This window comes from Macaca nemestrina, chromosome 3, assembly GCF_043159975.1.
Source record: "Macaca nemestrina isolate mMacNem1 chromosome 3, mMacNem.hap1, whole genome shotgun sequence".
NCBI classification, from domain to species: domain Eukaryota; kingdom Metazoa; phylum Chordata; class Mammalia; order Primates; family Cercopithecidae; genus Macaca; species Macaca nemestrina.
In genome coordinates, this window is record NC_092127.1 from 85,931,039 (window position 1) to 85,953,813 (window position 22,775).

Here is a 22,775-nt window from a genome sequence, read left to right on the forward strand (position 1 = left end):
CTCATGCCTATAATTCCTGCAATTTAGGAGGCCGGGGCAGGAGGATCACTTGCTGCCAGGAGTCCAAGACCAGCCTGGTTAACATAGGGAGGCTAAGGCAGGAGGATTGCTTGAGCCCAAGAATTTGAGGCTGCAGTGAGCTGTAATCATGCCACTGCACTCCAGGGTGACAGAGCAAGACCCTGTACCTGAATAATAATAATAATAATTTCCACTTTATTTTTCAATATTCAAATATTTTTATATAATTCTGCATTGTTCTGTATGTAGATCCTAATTTTAAAATTTTACGCCATCATAAATGAACAAAGGTAGGAAGGAGTTTGGCTTCAATAACTTACAGTAAAAGGAGTAAAAGAGTTCAGCCTCAAAACTATATTGTTGATCTGTTATGAAAAATAATCCAGTGTTTACACTTAATGGATGCCATCCCTTATTAATTAAATACTATTTTCTTAGTCTAAACAATCTTTATTAAAATAAGCAATGATAACTTGACCTGGGCCTAAGAAATATATAGTTAGCTAACTGACAATATTTTCAGTTAGAGGGATTTCTTTTTTAAATTAAGTACAGATTTCTTCACCAAACTCCAGGATAACAGACAAGAAGACACAAAATTTGGGCATAGTCTCTGGATAAATAAATGTAAATTTAAATATAAATCATATAACAGGAAACAAATGAAATTAAAGAAAATAAATTTTTCAAGAAAATAAGTAAATTTATGGATGATAATTCTGTAACATTGTCAGTGCAAAGTTTTTTCTTTTTATTTTAAGGGTTTTATGTTTGTTTTTTACTTGTTGCAACCTCAAAGGACCAAATGGTATGATACACACTGAGATAATAAATGTGCAGTTATTCTTAGCCTTTTTTCCTAGAACTTTAATATTAACAAGGAAAATTTTGAAATGGACAATGAAAAGGTAACACTTTATGTATGGGGAAGAATATCATTCAGTTGATGAAGGTACATTAAAAGTCACACAAAAGGACATTTTGACTAGCATTCCGAAAGAGTTCATTGATTATAAGATTATCTATGAGGTTTTGGACCAGGCATTACACTACTGAATTATGGATAACTTTGGTTTGTGATCTAGACCAAGTCACCCAATCTATCTTGGAATTTAGTTTTCTGGTTTATGAAATTAAGGAGTTAAGCTAAATGACTTCGGTTTCTTTTCGTGTATCATAATCAAAATGCTGTAACTTCTCCAGTGAATTCACAGAACACTGACTCTTATGTCATGATATACTTTACGCTGTGAGCAGGTATACATGTATAATATATGTATAGATATGAACAAATGAATTTTAAATAAATGCACAATAAATTCTACAAAATGGGCTCCAACATTAACAAATGACCTGAGTTAGTCTTTCTCAGAGCTGACCATAAACAATAAAACATTTTTATAAACACTATCAGCCATAAAAACGAAGTAAAATCTAGCCAAAAAATTCAATCTTCTTCAAAGTCATGTTAATCAAATCAGGTGATATATTAATGAAGTACATATGACTAAAAGGAAAAAATGTATGTCATTCCTGTGGTAAGAGGAAACTGAATGTCACTAGAAATTTTTGCAAGCTTTAGGAGAGGAAGAGTTCAGTTTAGGAAAACAATCATTTCAGATGATCTGAAGAAGGGTATTGGATGGAACCTATCCAATAGGTTCATCACAAAAGAGGACCTGAGAGACAAGAATGAATGGTTTCTGTCTGGTGGAGAAATTTGAGGATAATCTCCCTTGCTTGAAAAGCGGTGATTAAGATTGGCACTTGCTTACAGGAGTGAAAAACAGGTAAGGGGTGCGCGCGTCTTCACACACAGAAGAGGAAATGCAGAGAAAAGGAAGATACAAACATGAAATGAGAATTAAATGAAATAGAATCACTGCTGATAGAAGCGTTAAAAATCTAAAATACAGCAGGAAGGGCAGGTGTTAAGCGATAAAGGGGGGGGGGGCAGAACAAGTCTTTTATCCCGCCATTTAATTGGTCACTTTAAGAAAGAATCCTATCTTCCCACCGCAGCTGAGAAGACACTTCTAAGAAGTACAGCTAAAAGGTGGAGGACTGATAAACAACTTAGAGGTTGGTTTCGGGGAACGATAAAACAAGCAATGGGCTGCCCGGCCTGCGCCGCGGAGTCCCGAGGAGCCTGCGCTGTGCTCCTTGCGCGGGGTCTCGTCATCTCCGGGAAGACTCGGCGCCTGGGTCTGAGCTCTCTGGGTAAGCTTTCCGGGTAGCTTCCCCGGGAGCTCGCTGGTCCTGGCCGCAGAAGCTTGAGGACCCACCCAGTGAGGATAAGCAGCTGAAAGGCCGCGCGGTGCCGCTTGAGGCCCCGGGACGTGGGCCGGTACGTGGTCGGCCTGGCACCACCTTTCCGGGGGAAGCCACGCGCCTCTGGCATCGCACGCGGCTCTGCACCCGCGCCGCCCGACCCGAAACCCGGCAGAAGGCACACGGGGCTGCCGCTGCGGGCCCCGGAACAGCCCACGCTTACTCCAGAGCCTGTACGGGAGCCGATGGGTCGGACCTCCCGGCGCGGAGTCGCCCCGCGGGTATGTGCGAAAGGCGGGGCTGCCTACACGCGGTGCCGCGCCCTTAGGCCGGTTATCTGCAGTCGCCGCAGTCTCCCGGCTCTGCTTGGGACGATGCGCGAACCGGGAACCCCAGAGCGCGGTGGCTAGACCAGGCTCCGCTGCCTCCCCAGCGGCTCCTTTCTAATCGTTCAGACGGAGCCTGGTCGACTCCGCCGGAGACTGCCAGGTGAGGGGCCCCAGAGACACTAAGGGTAAAAATAAACCCTGCGTCCGCGGCGGGGACCCTGTAGGCCTGCTGGGCCGGAGACGCGAGCGAGGGCCCAGCCTTTTCTGTTTATACACCTGGTGACGCGCGCGTGCCTGTTTACTGTTGTCAGGTGTTGGCGTGGGTTTTTCTTGCTTGCTTTTATTTCAGTTCTCAGATTAACCAGAGGATGTTGCCTTTGTGGACTGGGTTAGCATCCTCGAGGTGCTAAGAATCATCAAATGCTGTTGACTGAAGAATATAACCTTAAGACAGCAGTAGCTGCTGTAAGAGATAAAGTACAAAATCTCAGTAACTAAACATAGTTCAGGCTTATTTCTCGTTCATGTCAACTCCATTCACGTGTTCAGCTGTTGGCCTTCTACTCAATTATTCAGGAACCCAAACTCCTTTTATATTATGACTTTGCATCCCCTAAGACCTTGGAGTCCTTAGTTTCCATGGCCTTCTACTCAATTATTCAGGAACGAAAACTCCTTTTATATTATGACTTTGCCATCCCCTAAGACCTTGGAGTCCTTAGTTTCCAGGCAACGGACAGAAAAGGAAAAGCTATTAGAGGGTTGCATGAGGATTGTTTCTTATGGGTGAGGACTGGAAATCACATACCATTTATGTCCACATCCCATTGACCAGACTTCAGTCACGTGCCACACTGACCTGCAGGGGATACTGGAAATGTACTATGGACCCAGGCAGAAGAGTAAACGATTTTGGTAAATACGCATCAGTCTCTGACCCTCCCTTAAAGGGCAGACTGCATCTTGGTCATCTTTGTTACTCTTGTGCCTAGCACACCATAGAAACTTGTTATGGCTTTGGGAGGCCGAGGTGGGCATGTCACCCGAGGTCAGGCATTTGAGACCAGCCTAGCCACCATGGTGAAATCCCATCTCCACTAAAAATGTAAAAATTAGCTGAGCATTGTGGTGCATGCCCATAATCCCAGCTATTCCGGAGGCTGAGGCAGGAGAATCGCTTGAACCCAGAAGGCAGAGGTTGCAGTGAGCCAAGATTGTGCCACTGCACTCCAGCCTGGGTGACAGAGCAAGACTCTGTCACAAAAAAAAAAAAAAAAAGAAAAGGATATGAAACTTATTAAGAGATGGGGTTGTTATCTCATGTGTCTAAAATTGAAACTTAACCATAGTTCATTGATTGCTTAGGAATCATTTATCATCCTCTAACTAGATTGCAAGATCTGAATATAGGAACTATTTAAGACTGTTCACTTCTGAATCCTCAGCTCAAGGACTAGGACATAACAAGAGCTTAATAGCTCTTGTTTGTTGAATGAATGAATGAATCTTCAGAGAGGAGAACGAGGGAGACAGTTTGTCAATGTTGGAGTTAGGAAATACTGAGAAGGTGACATTTGAGTTAGATTTTGAATTTTTTCAAGTAGAAAAAGCAGAAATGAAACTCTCGGCAGCAGTAGTAGTGATATTTTATTGCTGTTGTTTTGTTTCATGAGAGGAAATTTGGAAAACAACTAAATGTTTATAAGTCCAAGTTTTCTTCATTCAGTATTCAAATCTTATAATTTAACTTCAGGGTAGAGGAGGGGAAATACATAATCTTACAATCCAAATAATTTCTGTTGACTAAAAGAATGGCAGTGAAAACCTTGGCACTAATTTTTAACGTTCTAAAATGTTATTTTCTGGACATTTTTGAGAAATTTCAATACAAAGGCAGTAGTCTGATCATTCATTGTCTATGATGATTTTGCACTGTATCAAGAAGCTAGAGAGATAGAAGCTAAAGTTTATAAGACAGAGGTTCCTCATCACCGCGTTCATCAGGGCTTCTCAGGGATGGTTCTGCAACAAAATCACCTGTTATATTGGTTAGGATGCTTTTGGCTGCAAGTAACAGGATATTCAGCCAAAACTCCCTTCAAAAATACAGATTTACTGTTCTCATACATGAAGATGTTTGAAGGTAGGTGGGTCCAGGGTTTGTTCAGTAGCTCAATAATATCAGGGCTCTAGGTTGCTTTCTGTCTTCAGCTAATCTTGACTTTTCTTCATGGGTGAATGATGGCTGCTAGAATTGTCCCAAGAAACCCATCCACAATCCCAACTTCCCTTGCCTCTTCACCTGGTCATTTAAAGACAAAAAGAGGAGAGGATTTTCCTCCTCTCTCTCTGTCTTTATTAAGAAGGAAAATCTTATGTAATGTGCCCCAATAATCTTGCCTACAAATTCCAATGGCAAGAAATGAATCATGCTCAGTCCTTAGCCAATAAGTGGCAAAGAGGAATGGTGTTACAGAGATTGATTTACACCAATCGTGACTTATCCCTAGGGCTGGGGAAGGGACCTGCTGGTATACCTGCATACTTGGCATTTAGACAGGCAGTAAGTCATGTCTGTCCCACTTGGGGTAGATTCAGTCTCTGTAGATTCTGATTTTAGTGGACCTAGAAATAATATTTTAAACTTTTACTAAATCTATTTCACTTTGGTGAGGGGAGAGAATAGAAAGAATGAAAGCAAGTATTGGGTCCCTTCTTATGTAGGGGTAATTTCCTTTTATTCTTATCTCATTATGTAGTGTTTTGCTTCATGAGTCAATGGAATTACTAAATCAATTAACCAAATAAAATAGCGGTTGTTTTCCTGTGGTAACTTGGCTCCATGTATTTGATACACCTAAGTCTTTCAGATAAGGTAGTTCTCATCCAGGGAAATGTTGTTAGTCATTTTAGCAATTAATTGTCTAAGAAAATGTTAAGCCCTACTCTGAGCCTGATCTGAATTCCTCGTTGCTGGGTAGGGCTCCTTTTGGAAAATGAGCATTAGATCAGTGTTGTTCAGCAAATACAGAAACTGGAATGTTTCTGTATGTTCTATATAGAAATACTATATGAGACTAAGAACCTATACGTTCAACACACGAATGGATGAACACAAAGGTAGGAGATTATTGTTATTACGATCATTACAGAGTATTGAACAATCACAGTGATGCACTTTCAAAGGCATGAATATAACCCAGAGTACTCTGGCAATGTCTTAGTCCATTTTTGTTACTATAACAAAATACCACAAACTAAGTAATCGAAATTTATTTCTCACAGTTCTGGAGGCTGGGAAGTCCAAGATCCAAGTGCCTATTAGATTTGATGTCTGATACGGACTTGATCTCTGCTTGTAAGATGGTGCCTTCTTGCCATGTGTTCTTCACATGGAGGAAGAGACTAATGCTGTGTTATGCATTAGTCTGGTGGAAGGGAAAGAGCCAAAGGGACTAGGCTGCTCCCTTTGACCTCTTTTATAAGAGCACTAGTTCCATTCATGAGGGTTGAGTGCTGGTGACTTAATCACTTCCCCAAAGTACCTCCCTCTTAATACCATCACCTTGGCAGTTACATTCCAAAATCTGAATTTTGGAGGAACACAAGCATTCAAACCATAGCAAGCAATATATGTAAATATTCCGTAAGATTACCCCTTTAAATGTCAGCCTATCCAAATCACAGGTGGCAAATAGCAAGAATAAAAAGTCTTTATCCATATTTTTTAGCGGTAACTGAAATGATAGCAGTAAGTCTATTTTACTTGACTGAGAGCCTATGGACATTTGCAAGTTGATAGTTTATTTCTTCTGGAATATTACAGAAAGTACTTGTAAACATTTAGATTAGTAAGATAATTTGAAAAAGAGAACATTTGACAAATATCTCTCTATGTGAAAACATATTTACAGAAACGGTTTCCAAAGTATGCTTCACTTGCCAGAAGGAACAGGGGTGAGTAGACAGGGCTCCTGCAGCACCGCCTTATTCATTCCATTTGTAGGATTTAAGGATTAGGTTTCATTTGATGGAAGATATTTGACATAAAGATATAAAGACCAGGGCCGGGTGCGGTGGCTTATGCTTGTAATCCCAGCAGATCATGAGGTCAGGAATTCGAGACCAGTCTGGCCAACATGGTGAAACCCCGTCTCTACTAAAAATAGAAAAATTAGCTGGGCATCGTGGCCAGCACCTGTAATTCCAGCTACTCGGGAGGCTGAGGCAGGACAATAGCTTGAAACCAGAAGGCAGAGGTTGCAGTGAGCTGAGATCTCGCCACTGCACTCCAGCCTGGGCAAAACAGTGAAACTGTCTCAAAAAAAAAAAAAAAAAAACATGAAAACCAAACTTGAAAATTTTGAAAACCACTGCTATTTGTGATTCTAGGCAGTTACTCATCTTTGAAAATCACAACTACAAAAAATGATTTTAAATTGTGGCATGTGGAATTAAGTTATCTCAAATCAAATCACCAGACTGTATCTATGAAAAATATTACCAAGAAATGTGATATCATTTTCCTTTCTCTAAAGCTTTGGGAATTGCGTAGATTATTTTTAAATGTATTTAAAATTTGGGCCGGGCAGGGTGGCTCACATCTCTAATCTCAGCACTTTAGGAGGCTAAGGTCAGGAGTTTGAGACCATTCTGGCCAACATAGTGAAACCCCATCTCTAACAAAAATATAAAATTAGCCAGGTATGGTGGCGCATGCCTCTAGTCCCAGCTACTTGGGAGGCCAAGGCAGGAGAATCACCTGAACCCAGGAGGCGGAGGTTGAAGTGAGCCAAGATCATGCCACTGCACTCCAGCCTGGGTGACAAAGCGAGAATCCATCTCAAAAAAAAAAAAGTATTTAAAATTATATAAGAAAATCCTATTAAGTCTTAATAATGTAGAAAATAAAAATGAAAGTCCAGCCACTCCTCCTCCATTTCCCTTCCCAAAGGCAACGCTGTGAAAGGATTTTTTTTTCTGTTTATTCCATAACAGGTACATATATCAAACTGCTTGCATTCTTGATCTCTTAAGGACAGTTTTCTTTCAAGTGAGGAGAAAAGATTAAGAAAACTTTTTTTTTTCTTTTTTATTTTATTTTATTTTTTTTTTTTATTTATTTATTTTTTTTTGAGACGGAGTCTCGCTCTGTCGCCCAGGCTGGAGTGCAGTGGCCGGATCTCAGCTCACTGCAAGCTCCGCCTCCCGGGTTTATGCCATTCCCCTGCCTCAGCCTCCCGAGTAGCTGGGACTACAGGCGCCCGCCACCTCGCCCGGCTAGTTTTTTGTATTTTTTAGTAGAGACGGGGTTTCATCGTTTTAGCCAGGATGGTCTCGATCTCCTGACCTCGTGATCCGCCCGTCTCGGCCTCCCAAAGTGCTGGGATTACAGGCTTGAGCCACCGCGCCCGGCCTCTTTTTTATTTTTTATTCAGAGTCTTGCTCTGTCACCCAGGCTGGAGTGCAGTGGCCTGATCTCGGCTCACTGCAACCTCCGCCTCCCAGGTTCAAACGATTCTCCTGCCTCAGCTTACAGCTGGGATTACAGGTGCCCGCCACCATGCCCAGCTAATTTTTGTATTTGTTTAGTAGATATGGGGTTTTACCATGTTGGCCAGGCTGGTCTTGAACTCCTGACCTCAGGGGATCTGCCCACCTCAGCCTCCCAAAGTGCTGGGATTACAGGCGTGAGCCACCATGCCCAGCCAAGAAAACTTTATTTCAACTTCATATCTCTATGATTTTGGTGGCATATGACCCTGATACTAGAAGATAACGTTCAAATTAAGCCAAGAGAGTCTCTAAATATGGGAATCAGTCCCGTAGGAAACTCTGAATATTGGGTATGCTAGAGAAAGGCATGAATGGGCTGCAGCCTTCGCAAGTATTTTTAGAAAACACCTCACCTACTAACCGATGAGCAAGTGGGCAGTCACGATAGTCGTAACACCCGAGTCCCTTTGCTTAAGCCAGACCTCACTCTTCTGTTGGATTCTGTATTTGAGCCATAGAACCTTGACTAAATTCATGTTATTTACTGAATTTCTAAGATCTATAAAATCTTGCCATTTGAAACAGATCAAGTTTTTTCTAATATAATTTACAGGTTATTTATCAGTTTAAATAATGCAATATCTTCATTTCATTCAGAAGCAGAAAAAATCTTTTGTTTCTGCATACAGGCACTTTTAGTGTTTATCTAAAACAGCAGTTCTCAACCATTTTGGCACCAGGGACCAGTTTCATGGAAGACAATTTTTCCTTGGACCCAGGAAGATGGGGATGGCTTCGGGAGGATATCAAGTGCATTATATTTATTGTGCGCTTTATTTCTGTTATTATTACATTATAATATATAATGAAATAATTTTATAACTCACCATAATATAGAATCAGTGGGAGCCCTGAGCTTGTTTTCCTGCAACTAGACGGTCCCATCTGTTGGTGATGGAAGACAGTAACAGATCATCAGGCATTAGATTCTCATAAGGAGTGTGCAACCTAGATGCCTCACATGCGCAGCTCACGATAGGGTTCACACACCTGTGAGAATCTAATGCTGCTTCTGATCTGACAGGAGGCGAAGCTCAGGCAGTAATGCTAGTGATGGGGAGCGGCTGTAAATACAGATGAAGCTTTGCTGGCTCACCTGCCGGCTGCTCACTTCCTGCTGTGTGGACCAGTTCCTGACAGACCACATGATACCAGTCCATGGCCCTGGGGTTGTGGACCCCTTATCTAAAAGATACCTTGCCTTCCTAGTTCTCAATATAATTTTCTGATATACAAAAGTCTCTCAGAGCATCTCAGTTGAACTGGAATTTTTTAAAAAGAAAAGCTCCTTAATTCTTAGAATCTTAAAACATGCCTATATGGCAAGTTATCTTTTAGTCTATTGATGAATACTTCATTTATTTTTCTTTTTGTGAGACAGGGTCTCATTCTGTTGCCCAGGCTGAGTGCAGTGGTACAGTTATGACTCACTGCAGCCTCAACCTCCAGGGCTAAAGCAGTCCTCCCATCTAAGCCTCACAAGTAGCTAGGGCTACAGGCACAGACCACTATTCCCTGCTAATTTCTAATTTTTTTGTGGAGACAGTGTTTTGCTATGTTGCCCAGGCTCATCCTGAACTCAATTCAAGAGAGCCTTTTACTTTGACCTCCCAAAGTACTGTGATTATAGGCATGAGCCACCACACTGGCACCAATAATTCAAAATATGTAAACAAAATGTGTCATGCCACCAACGTTGTACAGTCTAAATGGATTAATAACTATTTTGCTTATAATAAACTCTATAACATTTGTAAAAATGGGAAAGTGTAAAGCTGAAGATGATGCAAGGTAGAAAATAAAAATATTTGCATTTACTTTCAGCATGTGTTTTCAAACTTACAGGTGTATATGGGCATATATGAGTAGGATTTTAAACGAATTATAGCAGAAACTAAAAAATGCAATGCAGTGACTTGGTAGAAATGACATGAAGTCAAAGATATAAATTAAAGAACTATCTCATTATACAAACTTTTATAGTTTTATTATGAGGCCAATATTGGCTGCGTTGAGAAAAACTATTTAGCTTCTCTAAACTTTAATTTTCTCATTTAAATATTAAAGAGGTAGGCCTAGTTCGGTTCTAAAGGGCTTCCCAACTATTATTATTCCATTAATCTGTGATTCTTAGTTACTTAGAAACCATCTAGTTTCTCTATATTTCTCCTACTTTTTAATTTTTCAATCACAGACACCCAGTGTCTCAGATAAATTTTTAACAGTTCTCTTGAACCTTCTCTGGTACCTAAGAAGTAGTTTAATGTTGGGTTTTTAAAAGACTTCCATGAATATAATGAGAAAGTAAGATTCATTACATACAATATTTCGTTTTACCAGCACTGTTTTGAAAAACAAAGCATTTCACTTAAATTAATTTTCTGGATAACTGACACCTATTTTATTAAATACCAAATTTTTGTTTAGTTTAACATTCTGTTTAAACAAAATCTCTAAATTGTACTATCTATTTTAGTGCCTTTTAAACACAAAATATACTAACATAATTTTTTCTTTTTATTTTTAGAGGGGTACAGAGCCTCACTCTATCACTTGGGCTGGAGTGCAGTGGCACGATCTCCCAGGTTCAAGAGATTCTCCTGCCTCAAGTAGCTGGGATTACAGGTGGCTGCCACCATGCCTAGCTCATTTTTGTATTTTTAGTAGAGATGGGGTTTCACCATTGGCTAGGCTGGTCTCAAACTCCTGACCTCAGGTGATCCACTTGACTTGGCCCCCTAAAGTGCTGGGACTACAGGTATGAGAATCACTTTTCCAAACATTATTTATTATACAGGAGATCTTTCAGGGCCAATTCAGGTATGAAGGTTCTTACTGAGGATTCATTTGGTGGCAAGTGACAGAAACCCAAATCAAACTGTCTTAATGAAAGGAATTTATTGGCTCATCTAACTCAAAAGTAGCTGCTTCTGGATGTACCAACAATGTAGTGATTAATTTGGAGTTTTCCTCCTTTTCCACATTGAGAATCTTCTTTGCTCTGTGGTCATTTCATTCTTTGGAGAGCTTTCTTGGGTATCACAAGTGTTTTCATTAGCAAGTCTAGGTTTAGCAACACCAAGAGAGAGCTCTTTCCCAAAGGTTCCAGTGAATACCCAAAGCTGACTCTCTTTGGTGAGGTATGTGTCAGTCCTCATGCCTGAAACCATCAATGTAACCAGAGGAAGGAGTTCCCTTATTGACCAGGGCTGTCAATGATCCTTATCCCTGGATCACTGGTGGAGCATGTGGGTTGGGGAAGTCAGAATGACAATCTCACATGACCACATGGATGGAGAATAGAGGAGGTGTGGAGTTCACAAAAGAAAATTCGTGTGCTGTTACCAAGAAAAGTGATGGGAAAGGTGCTCGGCAGGCTAACACTATAAATATCCCTTGTGGAAAGATATGTATCCCCACATTTCATGACTCTTAGATTGCTGTCTTTTTCATCTCTTTCACTGTCAACAGTCACTAATGCTGCTCTCAATTTGCCTCTATCACAGCAATCTCTTCCTGAATTTTAATATTTAACACCTAATCTTCTGAGGGTTTGAAAAACAAAGGAGCAAAGTCATTAGAATTGTTTTCAAAATAAGGGCCGGGCATGGTGGCTCATGCCTGTAATCTCAGCATTTTGGGAGGCCTAGGCGGGTGGATCACCTAAAGTCAGGACTTGGAGACCAGCCTGGCTGACATGGCAAAACCCCATCTCTACTAAAAATACAAAAAAATTAGCCAGGCGAGGTGGCGGGCACCTGTAATCCCAGCTCCTCAGAAGGCTGAGGCAGGAGAGTCTCTTGAACCCAGGAGGCGGAGGTTGCAGTGGGTCAAGATCATGCCACTGCACTCTAGCCTGGGCGACAGAGGGAGACTTCCTCTCAAAAATCAAACAAACAAACAAAACAAAATAAGGGTTAATGGGCTCTGAGTGAGTCCTTAAGAACCTTTCTATGAGTAAAGAGAATAAACTTTCTAATAAGAGTTTCATGACATTTTTTATGGCCCTTCAAGGGTCATTTTTGTAATTTCAAGACCCAATGACTATGAATAATAAATACCATGAACATGGTCACTTTAAGTAAAGCTAACATTTTTGAAATTCTCCTGAATTTAAGTGGGTTCCTGAAGTGAGACATGCGTTTTAAATGGTCTTTTAGAATTGGAAACACAGCAGAGAGCAAACAAATACAGCTGACTAGTTGTAAGATCTCTTACTGGGCTTATTAAAAGACTGGTATTTCATTTTATCCTTTATTTCTGCAGTAGTTTCTGATCATGTATAAGTATTTTGGCATTTGTGGTTGAGAGTATTCGAGAATAGGGAAGTTTTTTGGGATGTAAAATTGTATAAATCCCACAGATGTTATAACATACCAAGTTGTGTTGTTTATGTTTAAAAGGACCCCGTGATAACATTAATAAAATTTGTTCACAAAGGCTTCATTTTAACCAATAGTTTGTGTCTACTAAAAATAATAATTTCTAATTCGTGACTATTTAAAAATAGTTTTTGTAAGTGGCAGAACTCGGTGATTTTGAGAATTTCATGAAAGAGATGATTCTAGTGATACTGCCAAAGAATTTCTATGTAATTCTCCTACTGAGAAAGGTGAAGAAATGAATGTTACATCCACCTCATCAAGAAGTGGGCCTCAAAAACAGATGAAAAATCATGACCAAATAAAATCAATGGGATTAAGTAGTAAATTCTTCAAGATTGAGCTAACTTTGTCTTGCTTAATAGGGAAAACAAAACAATTCTTAAAGATTCTTCTTATGATAATCAGGAAGAAGGAATATGCGTGGTTAGCAATAGCCAACACTATTGAATGCCAACTGTGCATAGTTAGAACTATTCTTGTCTCCCTTTCATAAATAAGGAATTAATCACAAAGAGGTTAAGCAATTTGCTATATGAGGGAGATGGACTTCAGACTCAGGCTTATCCAAATCCGAACCCAGCCCATCTTGTCAGTTACCATATTTGGGGTTATTAACTTCAGAAGGTAAGGGCTAGATGCTGTGGTTGGAGATCTGATATCCTAACTCTTAAACCTGATCTCCTGTTACTCTTAGCCTCCTGCCACAGGCTCCAGCAGTTTCCCCTCACACACCACTGGCTTTCTTGCCTCCATGCCTTTAAGACAAGTGTTCTCTGAGTCTAACATTTTCTGGTCAAGTGACTTTCTTTTATGTTCTCAGTCTAAATTTTGAAATAAGTTTTTTAATTTAAAAAAGTATATATACTAACATATATACATATACATATATATCATATAAGCATATTATAAATTATATATAATAAAAAGTAAACTAAAGGTTTTTTTGAGATGGCACTCTGGTTACCATTGTGTTTTGTAATTAGGAAAAATGGTGGTGGTGGTAGAAAGATTATGATGTTCTTTGAAATTTTAAATGCAAATTTCTTGGCACTTTGTTGAACAGAGAAAATGATTCCTTGAGGGAGGGGTCCTGTCTAATTCATCCTTGTCTTTATGTCTAGCATAGTGCCTGGAACACATTAGGCACTTTGATATGTGTTGAATTAGATTTTCCTTTCTCTTACATAATTTTCTCTTTGATTCTACCACAAGTTTGTAGTGTGTACCTCTATCAAGATACTCATTGTACTTGTTGCATTAGGAGTAAATTTCCTTACTATTTAAAAAAGAAGAAAAAACTTGATTAATAGTGGTTTAAACAATTACCCCAATGCTTGGCAGTCCAAGGCTGATGGAGCAACTGGAAGCTGTCATCAAGGAACCAGCTTCTATCTTACTTATCTACTATCCTAAGTAGAGGGCTTTTATTCTCATGCTTGAAAGATGTCTGCTGCCCTTCCAGCCACTGTATCTACATTCTAGGAAGGAGAAAGGGAAATGTTAGAGGACAAAGAGTACAAAGTATTATCCTCTAAAGGCCTCCCGCAAAGCTCCCACCTAAATCTCATATGTAGAACTGTGACACATGGTTACCTCTACCTGCAAAAGTGGCTAGGAACTGGAGTACTGTATTGGCCTTGTAGCCTGTATAGCATGGAAAGCCAAGGGAGAATGGGTTGAAGTGAGTGTTTATTGAGCCAATCGATAGTCTTACAGGTTTTCTTAGTTATTTGGTATAAATTTATTTTTCCTGGTATATGATAAGTCAGTGGAAAACAAACACTGTGTTTTGGTAATCTTTGAATTCCCCACAATGACTAAAAAGTGACTATCATAGCACTTCTCGTAGTGTCTAAGACATTGTGGCTACTCAGTCAATTGTGGTGTATTTTTAAACTTTAATTTAGAAATAAGAACCAGGCAAGAGTTAGTGACCCTAGATTCTCCGAAAAGGATGGAATCCAGAGATTTCCCTTTAGTGACTCATTCTTCATATCAACATTGGAAAGTTACCTGGAGCCTTCCTGCTTCATCCAGTTGGCCCATGATAGAGGACAATTTAACACTGATATTGCTTGGAATGTTTTTAAGTAAAACTCAAAAAACAGTGTGGGAAAGAAATCATAAAAATGTGATTGGTCAACAAAGGCTTTTTCAAGAGAAGTAAAAAGGTAGATAAGAATGATGATAATATACGAGAATCAAGAAAAAAAAAAACCGCCATTGAAAATTAAGAATAGTCTAATTTCAAATAGTTTAGCCATTCAGAATTCTTAGGGAAAAATAAGTACAATCTGAAGTCTTTGAAATCAAAAGACTTTCAATTACTGCTCTATATCTATACTCTTTCAAAACAGATCTCGTTCCTCTTCCCTTTGTCATCTTCTTAATTATAAATAATGGGGGATGAAGATAAAAGAATTACGTGTGAAGATTCAGAACCATCCACAGGAATGAATCACATGCCCTCCATGCATCAAGAAACACAGGTAAATCAAAGCTGTGACAGAATTGTATTTCCTTCATATTCTACCACTCATTTACCAATTCTCCTATCCCCAAACTCAAACAGTGCACGGCAGGTGTGACTACCAGTTTTCCCAGCTAACATCATTGTCAGTTGACCCTACCTGTGGCTAGAAAAATGGAGAGCCTGTGGAATGCTTTGTGTCTCTGACCTAATCTCTAGAATGGTTTTGGTTTCTTCCTTTCTTTTTATTGCTTAAATTCAAGTAGATTAATGAATGTGAAGTGGTTTTCATTACAGATAGTTATCTTTTTCTAAACTACTTTGGTATATGTGCCAATTATTGCCCTGAATTTTATCTTAAATATGCTTATTTTAAAACCCAGTATTACAAAACGTAATAAAATATTATGTGACCCAGACATTTATAATACAGGTTGAGTATCCCTTATCTGAAATGCTTGGGACCATAAGTGTCTTGGATTTCTTTTTTTTTTTTTTAATATTTGCATGCACCTAATGAGATATCTTGCAGATGGAGCCCCAGTCTAAACAGGAAATGTATTTATGTTTCATATACACCTTATACAGGTAATCTGAAGGTAATTTTATACAATATTTTAAATAATTTTGTACATGAAACAAAGTTGCATTTGATTGTTACTTGTCATGTGAGTTTAGGTGTGGAATTTTTCACTTGTGTGTCATGTCAGCACTCAAAAAGTTTCAGATTTTGGAGCATTTCAGATTTTAGATTTCCAGATTAGTGATACTCAACCTGTACTAAAAATAGTGACTGTGCTAAATACTCCTAGCATAATTCTTGTTTCAAGCTGATTAGCTAGTAATAAAGCTGTGTGTTTTTCCTACAAAGTGTTATACTTGAGTCTAGTCATAAATTTGATTTGTAAGGTGATGATGCAGTACCTATAAAAATGTGTAAAATATATACAGTTTTAAGGATTTTTAAAATTACTTTAAATACAGGAGGAGACAGTTATGAACCTCAAAGGTATAGATGCAAATGAACCAACAGAAGGAAGTATCCTTTTGAAAAGCAGTGAAAAAAAGCTACAAGAAACACCAACTGAAGCAAATCACGTACAAAGGCTGAGACAAATGCTGGCTTGCCCTCCGCATGGTTTACTGGACAGGGTCATAACAAATGGTAAGGATGAATTCAGAAAGAGAGGGCAAAAGATGAAGTTGTTATAATGACAGATTCCTAAATAATATGGTTGAAAAGACAAAAAGTTCACTTCTCCCACACATAAAAACTAGTTGGCGAACAATTCACACACATGGGTGGCTCTGTCCCACACACTGAAGGGAAGGACCTAGACTAACAGGGCTCCACTGTCTTCACCTTGGCTTTCAGGATCACTGTGGTCACCACCATTGTGGGAAGGGGGAAGGAACACAGATCAACGACCTTTTCCTTTACTGTATCTGAGTAATTTCACAGGATTACTTTAGGACTATCTAAAACACTACATAAATGTTGGTTGTTATTACTGTTAAGTAATGCAAGTAATATTTTAGCAAACACAGCCCCATTGATACTTCCAAATGAATCCTGTTACTTTATAAGTAAGAATATTGGTTTACAATTCAGCTTATTTTAGTAGAGCTGCTGTTACATAAGACATTTGGAGGATTTTTCTTTGGGAGTTTATCTCAGCACTATTTTGCAAATTTTTAGGGTTGTAATATATTTGTCTTTTAGGAACGGATTTGGTCTTTGGAGGAAGCCAAAGGTTATTCTGCTATCAATTTGACAAATATATGGAAGTTCAGATTCATTTATGCCCTATTTTTCTTCAGAAATGAATTGTGTGCTTATGTGTGTCTGTGCTGTGTATGCTGGCGGATATGTGATATAGTAGAAAAAAGAAGAGATTTGAAAATTATCTATAAAGGCAAATTAGTTTTTTTTTAAGAAGACAATATTCTTTCATTGAGAGTTAAAATTTATTTTTTACATTGATAGATAAAATTTTAAGTATTTGCTTTGTGCAACGTGATGTTTTGAAGTATGTATACATAGTAGAATTACTAATTGTAGCTAATTAACATATGCATTACCTCACATAGCTATCATTTTTTGTGGTGAGAACACATTACATTCACTCTTAACATTTTTCAAGAATACAATATGTTATTAACTATAGTCTTCATGTTGTACAATAAACCTCTTAACCTTGTTCCTCCTGTCTAACTGAAATGTTGTGTCCTATGACCAATAGCCCAATATATATCACTTAGTATACTTGAGTTATATGTGCATGTGTGTATACATTTTTTTTTTCATGGATCTTCAGATTTAAAGTCTAGAGAAAATTACATGTCAAGGCATTGGTCATAGCCTTCCTGCCACTTTCACGTCCCCCACCCAACCTTTTTTTTCCTGGAGACATGATCTTGTTATGGTGCCCAGGCTGGTCTTGAACTCCCAGGCTCAAGAGATCCTCCCACCTCAGCTTCCCAAGTAGCTTGTTACAGATATATACCACTGCACCTGGCAAAACTAGTTTTAACCTGCCAACTTTTAAATGCCTGGAATCTATCCACAATTTTTCACTTTTGTAAATCATATTTTCAAAAGATAAAGATAATTTTAACATCAAAATATAAAAAGAATTGTTCAAAAGCATAAACATCCATTCATCAGCATTATTTATTTTTGTTTTTGACACATATTTGTACATATTTGTGGGGTACAATATGATGTTTCAATACATTTATATATTGTATAATGATCAAGTCTAGCTAATTAGCATATTTACCACCTGAAGCATTTATCATTTCTTCATGGTGAGAACATAGAAAATCTTCTGTTTTGAGATATACAATACCTTATTCCTGACTATAGTCACGTTGCTGTGGTACAGAACAAACTACTCTTCCTATCTAATTATCACTTTGTACTTGTTGACCACTCTCTCCCCATAAACCCAAGCTCCTCCGCTCCCCAGTCCCTGGTAATCACTGTTCTATTTACTACTTCCATAAGAACACAACTTTTTTAGATTCTACATATGAGTGAGAATGTGTAGTAGTTGTCTTTCGGTGCCTGGCTTATTTCACTTAGCATAATATCCTCCAGGTTCATCCACATTGTTGCAAATGACAGGATTTCATTCTTTTTTATGACTGAAAAACATGTCATTGTGTATATACACCATATTTTCTTTATCCAGTCATTCACTGTTGGACACTTAGGTTGATTCCACATCTTGGCTATTGTAAATAGTACTGCAGTAAACTTGGGAGTGCAGACATCTCTTCAACATACTGATTTCATTTCCTTTGGATACATACCTAGTAATGGGATTGCCAGATCATATGGTGGTACTATTTTTACTTTTTTGAGGACTCTCCATACCACTTTCCATAATGGTGGTATTAATTTACATTCCTACCAACAGTGCACAGAGTTACCTTTTCTCTACATCCTTGCCAACCCCTTGTTATCTTTTGTCTTTTTGTTATCTTTTATCTTTTTATCTTTTTGTCAGGATGTCTTCATCCTGACAGGCATGAAGTGAAATGTTGAACATTTTTTCCTATACCTGTTGGCCATTTGTATGTCTTCTTTTGAAAAATTCAGGTCCTTTGCCCATTTTAAATTGGATTATTTGTTTTCCTGCTATTGAGTTTTTTGAGTTCCTTTTATATTCTGGACATTAACTCCTTGCAAAGTACATAGTTTGCAACTGTTCTCTTCCAGGCTGTAGGTTGTCTCTTCACTCTGTGGATTGTTTGCTGTGCAGAAGCTTTTTAGTTTGGTGTAATCTGGTTTGTCTGTTTTTGCTTTTGTTGCCTATATTTTTGGAGTCATATCCAAAAAGTTATTGCTCAAACCAGTGTCATGGAGCTTTTTTCTTGTTTTTTTCTAATAGTTTCATAGTTTTATGTCTTACTAAATTTGCCTTTTAAGGCAAATTTAAAGACAATTTCAAAAAAATTGTGTTGAGGAATAATAGCATCATTGAAGTAAATATATGGATGCCCACATATGTTTACTGAAAAATGAGACTCAATTCCATACTTATACTTTGTGGGCTCTGAAAGACATGTTTACCATTATCATCTGGGACAATGAAAGCCAAGCATAATATTTTATACTTTAGGCTCTAGATGTGTTTTTAATGAAACCAAGTGAGATTACTTAACTAAGCATAGAAGAAAATCTCAAACTTAGAACATGTACAGAAAACCAGAATCCAAAAATATACACTAGCTGATAAGAAAACAGATAATTGAATACCTTTTCTGTTCTTTCTATTATCTTTTAAACTTTTATTATTCAAAATGTGGCCTATTTATAGTTAAAACATTTGCAATGAAACAGATACAGACCGACATAAGGAAAGAGTAAAAATGAATAATTTTGGGACTCATTTTTAAAAAATATGTAATTGTTCATAAAGCAGCCTGAAAAATGAGGTTCATGGTAGATAAACATCTCATCGCTTATTTTTCTGTTTTTCTGTTCCAGAATTTTACAAGACAACTTTTGTCCTATATTCTTTCCTGTGCCTATGCAGTATATATCAGTATTCTTCTTAAAAAGCAGGCTGGGCGCGGTGGCTCATGCCTGTAATCCCAGTACTTTGGGAGGCCAAGGCAGGCAGATCACGAGGTCAGGAGTTCAAGACCAGCCTGGCCAACATAGTGAAACCTCATCTCTACTAAAAATACAAAAAATTAGCCGGGCATGGTGGCGGGTGCCTGTAATTCCAGCTACTTGGGAGGCTGAGACAGGAGACTCACTTGAACCAAGGAGGTAGAGGTTGCAGTGAGCCCATGCCATTGCACTGCAGCCTGGGTGACAAGAGTGAAACTGTCTCAAAAAAATAAAATAAAAAAGGTAAATCTTACATGTGAAAATTTGTGGTTTTCCATAATCATAAATGAGAAGTAAATTGTTAACTGATTTAAACATGATTTAGAGAAACCTTATAGACATACCATTTGCTATGTATTTACAACTGTATTTCAGGTAAGGCACAGGGAAAGAGAGTTAGAGATTTTTTTAATAGTCTTGAAGTAGAAAAGAGAAAACTCTTTTTTTTTGTTTGTTTGTTTGTTTTTTGAGATGGAGTCTCGCTCTGTCGCCCAGGCTGGAGTGCAATGGCTCGATCTCAGCTCACTGCAAGCTCTGCCTCCTGGGTTCAAGTGATTCTCTTTCCTCAGCCTCCTGAGTAGCTGGGATTACAGGCACGTGCTACCATGCCCAGCTAATTTCTGTATTTAATAGAGACAGGGTTTCACCATGTTAGTCAGGCTGGTCTTGAACTCCTGACCTCGTGATCGCCTGCCTTGGCCTCCCAAAGTGCTGGGATTACAGGCACCCAGCTGAAAAGAGAAAACATTTAATTCTACCTTGCTGAATTTAATGTTAGCTTGAGTTTATGCTATGACAAAGTAGAATTTAGTATAATAGCTGGCAAATCCTGCTTTCCCATTCTACTTCTGATATCACATAGAAATGTCAACCCTTGTAGCTAATTGGGAAACACCAAAAGTCCCTTAGGTATTCCACTGCAGTAGTATCATAAGCCTAGAAAATCTGTAACAATTCTGTGAGGGTTAGGAAAAGGGACATTGAATTCAGTCAGTATGGTAGATAAGACTCAATGAACAATCTTGTCACAAACCAAGGAAAGCATCTGAAAAAATATTTTAAGTCTTTTGAAATGATCTGTCAAGAAAACAGGGAATCATCAGACACCAAAACCAAAGTGTAAGTAACAGAGGTCAATAAGCCCTCAAGGTGGCCCCACCCTGGAGGTTTCTACCAAACCTCAGGGAACTTGCGATGGATTTTGAGAGCACTGGGAGCACAGGAGGCTAAGCTAGTGCCTGCCCAGGTTGAGAGAAGTCTAACAGGAAAAAGCATTCTCCTTCACCCACATAAAGTGGAAACCCAGTGTAATGCCAAATTTGAGGTAAACCTGTTCTGCAGATGGGGCCTGTGACTAAACCTGTCTCAACTGTGGTTGCTGGCTGGGGCAAGTGTAGAGTCTCCAATAAAAATGTTTAACTTCATCCTGATTTGTCTCCAATTTCACAGAAAAAATTCAATTTGAAAATGTATCTATGTTCAAACATTTTCAGATGGTCTCGGGATGGCTTTTAAGGACATGGTAGAAGTAAATTCATTTCCCATCTGGGAAAACTCATTCAGCCTAAAGCTTCAACAAAGTTGGACACAGTTCCAAGGGAGAGCTCACTGTTGCAAAAGACAAACTAAAACCTTTAGTTTTAGACAAAGTTCCAAGGGAGAGCTCACTATGGCAAAAAACTAAAAACAACAACAACAACAACAACAACAACAAAAAGCAACATGCGAAAGGAAACAAAAAAACAGATTTCAAAAATGTGCATTATCAGAAAATAGAATATAACACATTTATATATATAAATAAGTTAAAAATTAGAAAACATGAGTACAAAACAAGTAACTATTTAAAAAATGAATAGATTTGAGGAAGAACCAACTTGAACTTCTAGGAATGAAAGATATAGGATAGTAATTGAAAATAAAAACTCAATGGACAAATTAGGCAACAGATTAAGTGAAAAAATGGTGAACGGGTGAATAAATCTGAAGAGATTATCTAGAATGCAGTACACACAAAGATGAAAAATATGAAAACTAGGGTTAGCAACATGGAAAAAGAGAATGGGGAAGAGGAAATCTTTGAAGAAATAAAGGCTAAGAATTTTCCAGAACTGATTTTTTTAAAAAGCATGAATCTTAAGCAAAACAAAAGGAAGTCCCACCTAAACATATCATACTGAAAGGCAAACAAAAGAAAAAGTGAAGATGTTAAAAACAAGGAAAAAGAATTCCTTTAAAAAGCTGAAATTAGGTTCTTCAAAACCGGAAAACCAAGGAATAGTATTTTCAAAGAACGGAGAGACAATAACACTCAACCTAGAATTTAACATAAAACTGAGGTATACCTAGAAAAACTATCTTTTAAGAATGAGAATAAAGATAATTCCAGACAATGAAACTAAGAATTTACTACAACAGATCCTCCTGAGAAATACAGCATGCTGTGATACAGAGTGTTTCTGTATCATGAATTAGCTCATATGCAATGGTAAATAGGAGAATTGTGTTAGAGTGTATGGAATTTGCAGTTTTGTGTATAATTTTTCCTGGCCCATTAATATTTTGTATCGTCAAGCAATAGCAAGTGAAGGCAAAGTGAACTGGGGGAAAAAAAGACCAAATATATGCTTTCTTACAATTAAAGATAAAGCCTTCCCTGCATGAGGACCTTTTAAACGATGAAACCTCTGTGGAAGTGCTGACTTTTCATGCAATTAGTAGCTGGTTTAGGGGCTTCAAGGACTCAAACATTCTACAACATTAAGTTATCTAATAGAACACATGTGGATGAAGTGGCTGAGAGTATAAGCTGAGGTAAAGAAGCTGCCTACGCTTTTCCTTTTGTTGAAATTTATTGTATTGAGGCAGAGGGCTAAAATATGGATCAGATTTCGATGGAACTGCTCTGCTTAAAGAAAATACCCTCAAGAATTTCCATCACAGACCGCCTGTGTCAGACACAAATGTCAGTGTGTAGATTCAGTGTGTAGGATTGTTTTGGTTTTTCTTAGTGCTTTGGTCACCAGTTTTGAGTGGTCTGCCCCAACTCTCTTTTTCCCATAAACTTTTCAATTTTTAGTGCACAGTTTTGTAAAACACAAGTTTTCAAACAAGGA

At 38.3% G+C, this 22,775-nt stretch overlaps 1 protein-coding gene across 8 annotated transcripts in view; it reads left to right on the forward strand.

The window, feature by feature from the left end:
* The first annotated feature begins 1,575 nt into the window (after positions 1-1,575).
* Positions 1,576-22,775, forward strand: part of LOC105486335 (solute carrier family 9 member B2) — a 57,321-nt gene continuing 36,121 nt past the window's right edge. The window contains exons 1-3 of one of the 8 annotated variants that reach the window (XM_071093239.1): positions 1,576-1,811; positions 14,920-15,051; positions 16,017-16,197. In XM_071093239.1, the coding sequence (XP_070949340.1) occupies positions 14,962-15,051; positions 16,017-16,197 (271 nt within the window). In that variant the 5' untranslated portion in view covers positions 1,576-1,811; positions 14,920-14,961. Of the gene's footprint in view, positions 1,812-2,016; positions 2,782-14,919; positions 15,052-16,016; positions 16,198-22,775 lie in introns of those variants that run through there. The other 7 variants (XM_071093241.1, XM_071093236.1, XM_024794257.2 and 4 more) reach the window with 7 other exon arrangements.